This window comes from Caenorhabditis remanei, chromosome II (genome assembly GCF_010183535.1).
Source record: "Caenorhabditis remanei strain PX506 chromosome II, whole genome shotgun sequence".
Classification (NCBI taxonomy): Eukaryota; Metazoa; Nematoda; class Chromadorea; order Rhabditida; family Rhabditidae; genus Caenorhabditis; species Caenorhabditis remanei.
The window spans coordinates 1,784,668-1,797,514 of record NC_071329.1 but is presented as its reverse complement, the minus strand read 5'-3'; the positions used below and the strand labels follow the sequence as shown (position 1 = coordinate 1,797,514).

Sequence of the window (12,847 nt, the reverse complement as noted above, 5' to 3'; positions counted from 1 at the left end):
TCGACATCATTGTAGATAGATATAGTATGCCTTGGCTTCTCCGGTATGTAAGCTATCGTATATTAAAGCAGCAGTAGATACAGTATTTCTCGCTCCTACAGTATCTCTACAGTATCCGTGGAATCAACAATGTGCGTAGAAGCTACTTGGAGGAAACTTCGGCTTGCAAGTATTAGACCTTCCACATTATTTCTATATTAGCTACAGTATCTTTGGCTCCTGCAGCCACAGCAGTTGCGACACCTACAACATTCTTGTAAGTTTCAGTGCGAGAAGACCATTACAGACCATTTTTCCAAAAAATTTGAGCGCTGGACTCTTTGCGGGTCCTATAGTTCATCTTACATATTTATTCACCCCTTCTTGTTGTATGTTCTTATAGATTTCGCCCATTTCTTTTTTTTCTCTCTCGCACAACAAAAGATGAATAAATTATTATTATTAAGATCAATGGAGCCTACAGTATCCCCGGGGCATTTACAGTACTTGAGGTGGCTTTTTCTACAGTGTCGGTATCAAATAAGTTGCAGTTACAGTATGTCGGATCGTTAGAGAGCATCTGTGATTTTCACGGTACCTTGCTACATTATGCAGATCCTACAGAATGGTTTCATTGTAAAAGCGTAACTTAGCCATTTTTGGTGTACGGTGTAATAATTACATGTTTATTCGTACAATGTGTCAAAATATTCAAAAAGCAGTCACACGAAGAAAAAATACAATTATGTAGACCATCCAAATCAACGTAACAAATATACATATGGCAGTTGTCGACTTTTGTGAATAGTTTTTTGTTAAGCGTACCTGAAACAAATCGATTAAAATACCCATCATAATCATGTTAAGAATCAAGGCATCACCTACACATTCCATGCGATATAAGAAAAGGCGGTTAGGGTATAGATAGCACACCAATGATTAGTAATATTATCTGAATCATTCACATTTCAGAATATTCCAATGAAGGAAACAAGCACGGACCTCACAGTCAGTCTGCACTCACATGAATCCCACTTTCTCCATGGAGATCTTGAAGACGACGTCCATGCAACTGTCGAACACCCGATCGATATTTCGGGTGTCCGTCGCATTTGTGTGGTGGGAGTAGACGGGTTTCTCGTGTTGGATATCGCCACTGACCAACCGGGTAAATCGATCCGTCACGTACTTGGCAGACGGCCCAAGGGTGTTTGCGCCCTTGTAATTCTTAAAGCACGTCGTCAGTGGGTACTTGGCGACTTTATCCTTAAATATGTCAATCTTGTTGAGGAACAAGATCATGGCGGTCTTTTTGCTGAAGCACTGATGGTTGGCTATCCGTTTGAAGAGTTCCATTGAGTAGCGGAGTCGGTTGATTTTCACGGGCTCTCCGTTCTCGGTGCGGCTCTCCTCGTCGTCGGTGTAAAGGTTGTAGTCGGAGATCGCCGCGATGAAGAGCACACCGTTCACGTTGTCGAAACAGTGGATCTGGAAAAAAATTGAGGGCTGGTGTGAGGAAGTGCGCTCTATCGGATATTGTTAGGAGCTGTATGTCTGTGTGTGTCCGGATGTCTAGATATGTGACTATCAGATTTTTGCATTGTTAAGACACTTGGTTTTATAGTTCCGTTCTTCTTTGAAACGGATGTCTGTCTGTCTGTTTGTCCAGATGTCCAAACGTTCATTTTTGGTAAATTTTTAATCTGTGCGGCATTTGTCTGCCAGTCGGTTTTACATCCGCTTAAATTTTACTGATTCCAGAAAAAATTCCCGTAACTTTTTGTGTAGGTGTTCAAGAGCCCGATCTCAGCTTGTCGGTCTGTGTGTCTGTTTGTATATCAGAATGTCCGGATGTCCAACTGCCTCAAATTGTTTGTCTGTGCGTCTGCTAATGTGTTGGTTTGTCCGCATGTCCACTCCGCTCAATTTTCAATCGCAGAGGAATATGATGTCTAAATGTTCAATATCTCGATCTCAGTTTTTCAGTCCATCTGTCTGTGTTTCGATTTGTCCGGATGTCTCGATTTTGAAAAACTTTAGATATCAAACAAGTCGAAGTTTTCCTCTGATCACAGATTACTAGTCTGTCTGTCTCTCCACCTGTCCGGATGTCCGGATCCCAATGACGGAGTCAATTTCTACCTGCTTGTCTGTTTGTCCTTCTGTCTGTCTGTCTGTGTGTCCGGATATCCAACGACACCAATCGTTAGTCAACGTATGCGGTGGCTCCAAATTAACCCCTGGCGACATGGTCCTCAACGATTCCAGCTTCTGTATGTCTGTCAATCTGTCCACCTGTCCGTGATGTCCCCTTTTCATGTGACTCACCCATTTCCTCTGCTCCGATCGTTGACCACCAACATCAACCATTCTGAAAATCGCATGGTAATTAGGCAACAGGTGAAAAGTGATGTTTCAATTTTTCCCGCTCTAACAATGGAATTCCTTTTAGAAAATGTCTGAAAATTGGCTCATAGGTAGTTTCGATCATTCTGAATACGGTGGTCACAAAATCTAGTGCCCCTTACTACACCGGAGCTCAAAAAAGCACACCAGCACACCTCAAAGTCGCCTCCCTGAACGGAAACTCGATTTCTGTGATACCCGTCGTCGGAACCCGTGCCTTCAGAACATCCATCTCTGTCGGCTTGTACTCGTGTGCTGATATGCGGTCCAGGTCGTCGAGAAAGCTGAAAAAATTGTAGTCTTTGTAGTTTGGGGTACTGTAGTCTGGACTGGCGAGCTTACTATGTCGCAGAATCTAGCAAGGTGATCTCATTCTTCTTGTTTAACACGGCTTTGATGAATTCCGAGTTGTAAAGCTTCGCCAAGGAATCCGTCAACTCTCTGTTAAGCTCCACCTCCGACATGCTATACCGCACTTTATAAGATCTGTAGTGATTCAATGCCCTTCTAATAGAGGGTGAGTCATCGGCGGGGAAGTTGAGCATCTCCGCCGCTTCCAGCAACTGATCCATCGCTTGCATGATATTACTGTAGATTAGATATCGAAAATTGACATAGTCCAAGTCGGAGAATCCGCTCATATGAATGATACGCATCTGTTTAAATATTGTGGATTTGCCGCATTCCGGGCCGCCGAGTAATAAGATTTTCAGCGTTCGCTTCATTTCGAGCTTATCTTTTTCGAGTTGTCGGTTGATGAGACTGTTCTTGCGGGCCATGTCGCCAGGGGTTAATTCGGAGCCACCGCATACGTTGACTCTGGAGAAAAGGGAAAAATGGAAAGGGAAGGAGGACATCGGGACACACAGATTGACAGACGGACATCATGAAAATAAGCGTAAACTAATCATTCAAGATTCTATGACCACAGATAGACAGACATGCAAATATCGGGACATCCGGACATGTGGAGAGAGAGACACAGCCTAATAATCAGTGATCAGATGAACATTTTGTTAGTTATCTCAAACAAGACATCCGGACAAACCGAAACACAGACAGACAGATACACAAATAGACAAAATACCAAACTTTACAAAAACTGAGATTTCGGACATCCGGACGAACAGATAGATAGATAGACAGACAGACAAGCTGAGATTGAGATATTGAACATTTAGACATCATTTTCCGACATTTTTGTGAACATTGAGTAGAACAGACGGACAGACACAAAGACAAGCAGGTGGACATCCGGACGAATTGACAGACAGACAGACAGACAACTGCGTAAGCGGTAGCTTCCTTTCCTGCCAATTCTATATCGGTTGTACATCCGGACAGACCGACACTTTGAAAGTCAAAAAGTGGACATCCGGACAAATTGACACGCGCGATAGACTGTCCGACTAACATTGTACATTGGCACTTTTCGGGTTTGCTCCGAGCAGATTCGGTCGAAGACATCCGGACAGACCGACGGACAGACATACAGACAGACCAGCAAGCATACAGACAGACATACAGATGTATTCAGTTGGTTACGGATATCTGGACATCACAGACAGATAGCTGGGTCAAATGGACAAACCGATCCAACAGACAGACACAGATCTGGACCAGGGTAACTCGACGACATCCGGACACACAAACACACAGACGGACACTCCCTTCCCTATCCCAACATACCTGTTATTGACTTGTGTCGTAAACGACAGTCGCCCGCACAACAAAAATCCGAAGCTAATGTCTGAAGTTGCTGAGGCACTCGACTCAATATTATGTTGGCTGTGTGCTGTAGTGGTGGATGGTTGAGCCAGCTTCTAGGAGAGAGAGAGAGTTTAGTTTGGAATGTTTGAATGGGCGGTGCGGTGCAAATGAGAAAGAAGAGATCTAGATAGAGCGCGGTTACACAGAGAGGATGCTTACAGGCTGGCGGTTGGTGGTTTTGCTGTTCGATGGGAATGGCTGGACTCGATTATTATTAGTGGAGCTCGTCGCCACACTGGTCACCGGTGCAATTATCTTCTGAAAATATAGTTTCCAGATGTTAATCGCTTGATTGGGATAATCACTTAATTGTTTAAAAAACGCCAACTTGTTTTCTATATAGAAGGAATATCGGAGTGACTCAAAGTGACTAGAAATCTCAGGGAGGAGGCGTGACTAGCGAAAAAAAAACGACATTTGAAAATGTGAGAAAAGATGAAAAATGTCAGATAGAGCACCGCAATTAGTCTAATAGTTGGGTTTTTCATCACGAGAAGTTCGATATTCTTTTGGTTTTTTGGGAAAACAAAATTGGGGAGACAGAGATGTGCCGGCTGGTACCGAAAATGTGACAAGGAGTAATGGAGACAACAATGTTTTGAAAAAAGGAATGTTGTCAGGGGATTAATAATAAGTGGGAGCTATCGGATGAGTACTGTAAGGATTCTGAGAAATTGCAGTGTTGTGGAGACATAAATAAAAGTCCGTTAAGAGCACTTTGTTTAGCTCGAGTTTACTAAAAAAGGTCAAGGAGTCAATTTGTAGATATGTGACATGACCTATACCATTGGAAAGCTGAGAAATCGCTGATTCCAAAAATTTGTTCAGTTTTTGCTCTTGAAGCCTGGTATTCAAGGAAACTTTTCACCTGTTCAATATCTAGTTTATATGTAGGTCACTAAATTTCTTTTCGATCTACATAGGTTTCATAAAAATCGATCAATTTATAAGCTAGTTATAAAAGGAAATCGCTAAGCTTATCAATAAAACACAAATTGTGTAAATGCGCTCTATTGAACACTGCATAGCTGGGAAAACGATAGGACCATGCAACAGTTCAGAGTATCTATGTTTTTGGTATATTTTTCAGCCCGGTTTGCAATTATGTTTTAAACAGAACCTATAAAAAACCACGTCATGACAACTAAAAAAAGTTCAAAATCACAAAAAAATAGCTAGCCAAGCATAATCAGCACTTTTCTTATCACCGAAAGTATAAAATCTCATTCTAAGAACACAAAACTTTAGAATATAATAGAAAACTTGGGGGGACAGGTGGAACTTCAATGAGTGTACACACCCCTTTCTCTTTCTTTGCAATGTCTATTCTCCTCTGGCTTAATTTGGTTTCAAAAATCACGTTATCTTTTCCGTTTCATTCTGACGAAATCTGGAAAGGTGGGGTGAGGAAGGATTAGTGCAGATATGACACAAAGCATGCTAAAATTCTTTTGAACTAAAAAAGTGTAACTTTGATAATTTTTGCATACTGCAAACCGAAAGCTGAAAGTTATACCAAAATATATATCTCGGCGAGTTCCGACCTATTACGTGCCGGATTGCTATTCATTAATGTGCCGAGTAGTGTTCAATGAATAAGGAAAGTATGAAAATGTTATTTTCTGCATAAAGCTTTTCTGCAAACTTGTTTTACCGCTCTATAATAACCTGTTTGGACCAACTAAAATACCAAAACACCAAATTCTTCTGATACCTTTGAACTTTCCGGATGCTTAAACTAATGAGTCACCTCTTCCCCCCCCCCCCACCCCCCCACCCTCCTCAAAACTCATCGGAGCACACCAAATTATCGCAGAATTCAGAGTATGATCGAATAGTTGACGTCTTCTAATTAGATTGGACACAAAATGTGTCATTGGTTAAAGGTGTGGCCTAGAAAAAAGTTAGGTCATTGAACGATAGCGTATTTCAACAGGTGAATTAATAGCTAACTGGTTCCACTATTTGGCCACCTAAAATAACCAAATACTCAAAAATTGTGTACCTTTTCTAGCCTATGCCAAATCCGTACACCATGTCCCCCCATTTTAATAAGTTCATGGAATCCGGATTCATTAGAGCAAAAAAGTAAATGAGCATACTCCAATAACACTGTGAAGAGTAGAGTATGTTGTAGTTTTTGGAGTAGTGGGGGAAGGTTTAGGGGTCTAGATTTCCAAATCCCTGGGAATTCTAGGCCACCAGTTTTTTTTTAAAACTCAAGTTAGAAGCCTTGTGGCCAAGAACTCCGATTCTTGAAATTCTAGGCCACCAACTTCATCTGAACTTAGAAATCCCTTATGACCTAGAGTTCCCCAGCCCACCTACATTCTGACTTCAACTAGACTAGACTGAAACTCGATTACGTAGTTCAAGTCTCCCGGAACAAACCAAATTTAGCAGTAAGTTCCGATATTAAGGTTCTGAGAAATAAATGAGGATGAAAAGATTTGTATGTATAACATGTTTGCGAGAAACCTAGTCAACCAACTTTTCACCTGTTCAATATCTAGTTTATATGTAGGTCACTAAATTTCTTATCGATCTACATAGGTTTCATAAAAATCGATCAATTTATAAGCTAGTTATAAAAGGACTTTGCTAAGCTTACAATAAGCTTATCAATAAAACACAAATTGTGTAAATGCGCTCTATTGAACACTGCATAACTTGGAAAACGATAGGACCATGGAACAAGCTCAGAGTCTCTAAGGCCCCCAAAATAAACCGCCCGACATGTTTTTACAAGTGAAAACCAAATAATGAGGCGCCGGGTGCAAAATTTTTTTAACGGTGTTCATGAAATGACGTCGAATGGAAAATTTATGTATACCTTACTAGAGTAAGGTCAATGTGGGGGACGTAACCTATATTATTGGACAGCTGAGAAAACGCTGATTCCAAATATAGACTCAGTTTTTGCCCTCGAGCCATGGTACTCAAGGGAAATAAGGCTAAAGTTCGGAAAATCAAATATTGAAATTCCGTTGCCAACTTTGACCTCATTTTTCTCGAATACCAGACCTCGAGGGTAAAAATTGAATATATATTTGGAATCAGCGTGATTTCAGCTTTCCGATGGTGTAGGTCACGTCCCATATCTCCACACTGACTTGGTGGCCTACCCTAGTTAGTAGAATAAAATAAAATATAGGAGACATCATTCTATGAAGCGTCATACGTTTTTAGACTTACCAAATAACGTCAGTATTAATTCATACATACCTAAAAAACTAAAGTCACCAATTCTCAGAAATGAGCCGAGATATTAGCACGACACGCGTCCTACAACCGCGCTTTACCGTAACGATAGAAAATTGCGTGCGGAATTGAGAGACTCAGAGAAAAAAGTACATTTTTCAACTGTGCTGAGCTGATATGCACTGTCTGAAAACCAAAAAAGCCAAAAATGAAGCTCCTCATATTTTTTCTTTGGTTTCTCATTCACCTCTCTCATTAAAGATACCTAATAGTTATGAAAAAGGAAAAAAACACTGCTGACGGAATGAAAAAATCAGAAAAAAGAAAAGAAAATCAAGTCAAACTCTAAGACACACACACATGCAGAGAGAAGGAAATTGAGTTCAGATTGACTTGTGACGTCATCAAAAGAAATTAGGAGAGACATGTGCACCACTCACTTTTCGAGAGCTGCAGCAGGTGAGGCACGATCCTAATCCAGTCGGTGGTGGTGGTGGTGGTTTTGGAGGCATCGTTGGTGGTGGTGGTGGCGGAGGATTCGGTGGGCGACGGGGAGGATCCTGTGTTTGGAAAAAAGTTGGGAAAGATGGCGTGCGGTTAGTTGGGGAGTATGGTAGATGAAAGTTAGAGTGGGGGGTTAGTACTAACAAGAATGCTTTAGGTACTGGCGATGAGTTGGAACACAGATTCATGAAATACAGTACCGGACAACTATGGTAGCAATTAGTGCTTGCTACAGTAAACCTGATTACTGTATCTATCCTGGCCACGGTTTTTGTAAAATCACTCTGTCCTCTGATTACCTATACGCTATTTTGCCGTATTCCGTGTTCACCAGAGTTCCATGGAATTCCGATTTCCGACTTCCGTTTTTATGCAACTTTAGTGCTCACTACTCATTGTTAGGATATACAGTACCGGACAAAAAGGTATCAATTTTGACTTTTTCAGTGGAAAGTTACCAACTTTGACAGGGTATTTTGGTGTCACCTGATTGTCCGACAAACTCAAGTTTATATAGGTTGGACAGAGCAAAAGTAGTACATCATTTTTGTAGTTGACCATTTTTGGTACCAACACTATCTTGAGAGTTATAGGTTGTCAAAGCGAACTAATTTGCATTGAAATTAGTCGAGATTTCAGGGAGAAATTACTTTGATGACCTGTAACTTTTTTGGTTGTGTCCCTACAAAAAAATGGTCAACTACAAAAATGATGTATTATTTTTGCTCTGTCCAACCCATATAAACTTGAGTTTATCGGACAATCAGGTGACACCGAAATACACTGTCAAAGTTGGTCATTTTCCACTGAAAACAGCTAAAATTGATGATACCGTTTTGTGTGGTACTGTATATCCTAACAATGAGTAGTGAGCACTAGAGTTGCATGAAGACGGAAGTCGGAAATCGGAATTCCATGAAACTCTGGTGAACACGGAATACGGCAAAATAGCGTATAGGTAATCAGAGAACAGAGTGACTTTACAAAACCGTGGTAGCGATAGATACAGTAATCAGGTTTACTGTAGCAAGCACTTGTTGCTACCATAGTTGTCCGGAATCCTCGGTTTTTTGACATTCCGGTTCCGGATTCCGGAAATTGAAAAATGACATTCCGTACAACTATAGTTGCTACACGGATGGTTGATAGCCGCGTAGCTAGTGAAATGCGTGTTATGAATAAGTTTACAATGAGATGACCACGTATATATCACAGAATCAGGTTAGGTGTAGAGGACATTATCGTGTTAGTTAGTGTTTTAAGAATTCAAAAATTCGGTTTTTTTGGAAACTACTCGACAAAAAATGTTTGAAACTTTGAGTTTGAAACTTTGTGGAAAACCTATAATAAATGTCAATAAAGTGCACTGGGGTCCTACGACTTACCGGGGTTCTACGGTTCTAAATGAAACATTTACATTTTGCACTTTTGAGTACTTACAGTAATCCAGGGACACCGGTAGATGGACACCAGGATTATGCACTCGCGTTGACCAAGACTCATAGTAAATATACTCCTGTGGACTCTACGCCTATACGTGCAGTGGTGAAGTTTAGAGGTTGGAACTTCGCTCTACCGCACAACTTTAAACTTACAAGACTAATTGGCAACGCGTATGAATAAAGTGAGTCGCTACGCAGTAAAATTACAATCCGTAGTTTCCGCATTTTTGACACTTTAACCCTGCCAAAAAGCACATTTTTCACCTCATAATATTGCTAGCAAACAAAAAAGTATTCTCATAAATGTATACCAAGTTCCGCAATGCGACATAAATGTTTTTTGTCAAAGTTTCGTTGAAAAAATCACCACGTTTCTTCAATAACATCTGTAAAAACACAAAAACAATATAATGAGGTTGTTAACGAAGCTGGCCCCCATCCCCTGGGGCTTTCCCTGAGGAAAAATATCATAGATAATCTTAAATTTAGAAAAAGTTATCGGGGTGCCTGGCACCACCAGTTTTGTAGTTTTGTATCCGGTTTACGTAAATCCACACGAGAGGATAAAAGTCAGAAAGTCAATGGGGATGTAGAGTACAAATGTGACTTCACTAGAGCAAAATCTATTTTTGAAACATCTACGCTCTATCGCACTGAGATATCTTCTCTATGAAGATGCTTAGTTCAAACAATCAAATCTATAATAATAGTGATAAGAATGAATCATAGAAAAAACTGACATCAGTCCCCAAGTCTCTTCTAATTATGCTCCCCTGAGAGGCTCAAGTCTTCAAAACAGATTCTTAGAAAGCGGAACTGATCTCTCGAACGTAGATCACAAAATTCTGAATGACATCATAGAAAGTGATTACGGTGTCTTGACTTCCTTATAAGACCGCGTGGGACGGTTGTGACGGGCTCATGAGGACTTGATAGCGTCAAAATGTGAAAAAAGGGCATCAATTTGGCTTTGGGTACTGTAAATAGAAACCTGACATACCTGATAAGAGGTGGTCTTGAAAGGAGGCAAAATCTAAAAATGGTGGAAAGCAGAAGACGGAATTCCGCTCAACCTTGGATGGTACCCTTAATCAGTTAGAGTGTGCGAAGAGCAGGTATCCAAATCAAAACCGCCTGAATAAGAACCGCCCGTTCCAGAACTGATCGAACTACGAAACTCCAATTCGATATTGTTGTGCGCCGCAAGCGCCGAAGCATGTTTAGCATACTTGCAAACCGGGCAGAAACGGGCCTACACGGGCCGGCTCGTAAAATATACCAAAATGGAGATCTTGACGAGTTTTATGCCACTGACATACTCAGAATCGGGTGACGGATTGGTAATGTGCCGCGGGCGAGGAAAAAGTGCCAAAAAACGCGAAAATGGTTTAAAAAACCATTCTAGCCCGGCCCGCGGCACATTAACAAAGAGCCATGCGGCCCGTAGTAGGTCACGGGCATAGAACATGCTGAGATCTACATTTTGGTATATTTTTCAGCTCATAATATTCATTTTGACGCGAGTTACAAGTCGGCCCGTGTCGGCTCGTTTTGGCCCGGTTTGCAAGTACGATGTTTAGTCTTCCTGCCAAATTTTGGGTAGTACTATCGAAAAGTACTCCTTGTCCTCCCTATCATTACCAGATCATTAACCGGACTCTAAATTTATCACTTTTTTTACCAATCCCCTTCTGACTCTGGTCTCATTCTCATTTCCAATGTGATTCTCTCCTCCAAACAAGTCCAAACCAACCCTTTTCCTCATTTTAATGAAGGGGGAGAGCTTGAGGTTTACAAAAACTTTACCAAAAAGGTTTTTAATACGAAACTAAAAAGGCATTTACCAGAGCAAAAGTTTGGAGTAATTATAGGGGATCAGGTGGTTCAATTTGGGTATGTGGGTGAAGGAGTGGAAGACTAGCATAAAGAAGACCAGAAAATACTAAAATTGGGGAACCTGAAATTCCGGTCAAAGCAACACAGAAAGCTATAAATGTGCTTATTCTGAATATGCTAGCTGTTTTCCTGTAATTACTTTGTGCCAGAAGTTACACAGGTCTAAAAATACTCTTCCCTTTTTTTAGGTGGACCACTGTTAAAAATCCGGGCGGTCTCTGGAAAAATGTAACCGGGAGTCAGAAAATCTCACGGAATTGTAAAATCTCAAACATTCTTGTGCATTTTCAGCCAAAAAATTGCGCAAAAAGGTCCCTGCATATTCTATTAACCTAACTCCAGTTTTCTCCCTTCCATTCTAATTCCGCGCCACAGGCGCCCCAGCCTTGTTTCTCAAACAAATCAGAATCCAGAAATAGAATGATTACAACAAGAATCAATTAAACAAGGGGTCTCAAAGTAAACCAGAATAAAAAAGAAGCAGGTGAATTTGATGGAAAGACGTCAATTGGGGGGAACTTTTTTTTCGAATTTTGAATAATTTAGTAGTACTAGATGGCGTCAATTGGGAAAGTGTATATTTATAGTCTCCATGGAGCGCACTTACTGGTCGATTCGAATCTGTCGTTGTCTCGAGGGTTCCGTTATCCGCACTGCTCGTACTCGTTTCTGCATTTGAGGAGTTCATGGTGTCTCCGGAAGATTCTTCAGGGTCGATTGGTGGCGGCATTATTGAAAGGGATGCTGGAAGAAAAAACATTGGGAGTTTTCTAGGTCATGGAGAACAAGACAGGGGGTATGAGATCATTAAAACATACTTGGGCCAGCGCGTAACTCTCTTCAAACTCAATATTATAAGCTGAAAATTATACCAAAATGTAGATCTCGACGAGTTATACGTCCGTGACCCACTACGGGCCGGATGGCTATTCGTTAATGTGCACGGTTCGGGAAAAAGTGCCAAAATGGCCAAAAAAGCCATTCTAGCCCGGCCCGCGGCACATTAGAGATCCGTCATCCTGACAATAGTAGGTCATGTACATAGAACTCGTCGAGATCTACATTTTAGTATATTTTTCAGCCCATAATATTGAGTTTAACGCAAGTTACGCGACGGCCCGGTTTTCAAGTATGATTAAAAATAGCAACAATGAAAAAAGTGCGGCTTCATATTCATTAGGTTGACGAAGTTCGGCTTATAACAAATGGATAGTGATGTTTCAAAATATTTCGAAATGTATGTCTGGAAATACCTTAGAGATGATAACCTTTCCAGGATAATTATCCCTCGAGATTTCTCTTATAAAGGTTGTGTTAGTCAGGGTTTGAAGAGAATTTTTGGTAGGTGACTCACCTAAGTTTGGTGTGATTTCGAGAAGGGATCAAACTCTCTCAGAAGAAAAAGGCATCCAAAAATATCATAATTTGAAGCATTCTCTAACAGCGATAAAGGAAACGGGAATTTTTGAAATTCCTGATTTGAAATGTTACCTACGGTCAGACTGGCCCAGATGAAACGATCATTCACTAGGGAAAGTTATGGAGTCAGTGTGGAGATATGGGTCGTGACCTATATCATTGGAAAGCTAAGAAAACGCTGATTCCAAATATATACTCAGTTTTTGACCTTGAGGCCTGGTGTTCGAGAA

At 40.9% G+C, this 12,847-nt stretch overlaps 1 protein-coding gene across 1 annotated transcript; it reads right to left on the bottom strand.

The window, feature by feature from the left end:
- Positions 1 to 999: 999 nt before the first annotated feature.
- On the bottom strand, positions 1,000 to 11,928 carry GCK72_003963 (uncharacterized protein; the record flags this gene model as incomplete). The annotated part of the gene is made up of 8 exons (XM_003101530.2): positions 1,000 to 1,467; positions 2,308 to 2,350; positions 2,541 to 2,669; positions 2,728 to 3,204; positions 4,075 to 4,208; positions 4,315 to 4,413; positions 7,797 to 7,916; positions 11,806 to 11,928. The coding sequence occupies 8 exons, from the start codon at positions 11,926 to 11,928 to the stop codon at positions 1,000 to 1,002; spliced, it is 1,593 nt and encodes a 530-aa protein (XP_003101578.2).
- Between the last annotated feature and the right edge of the window lie 919 nt (positions 11,929 to 12,847).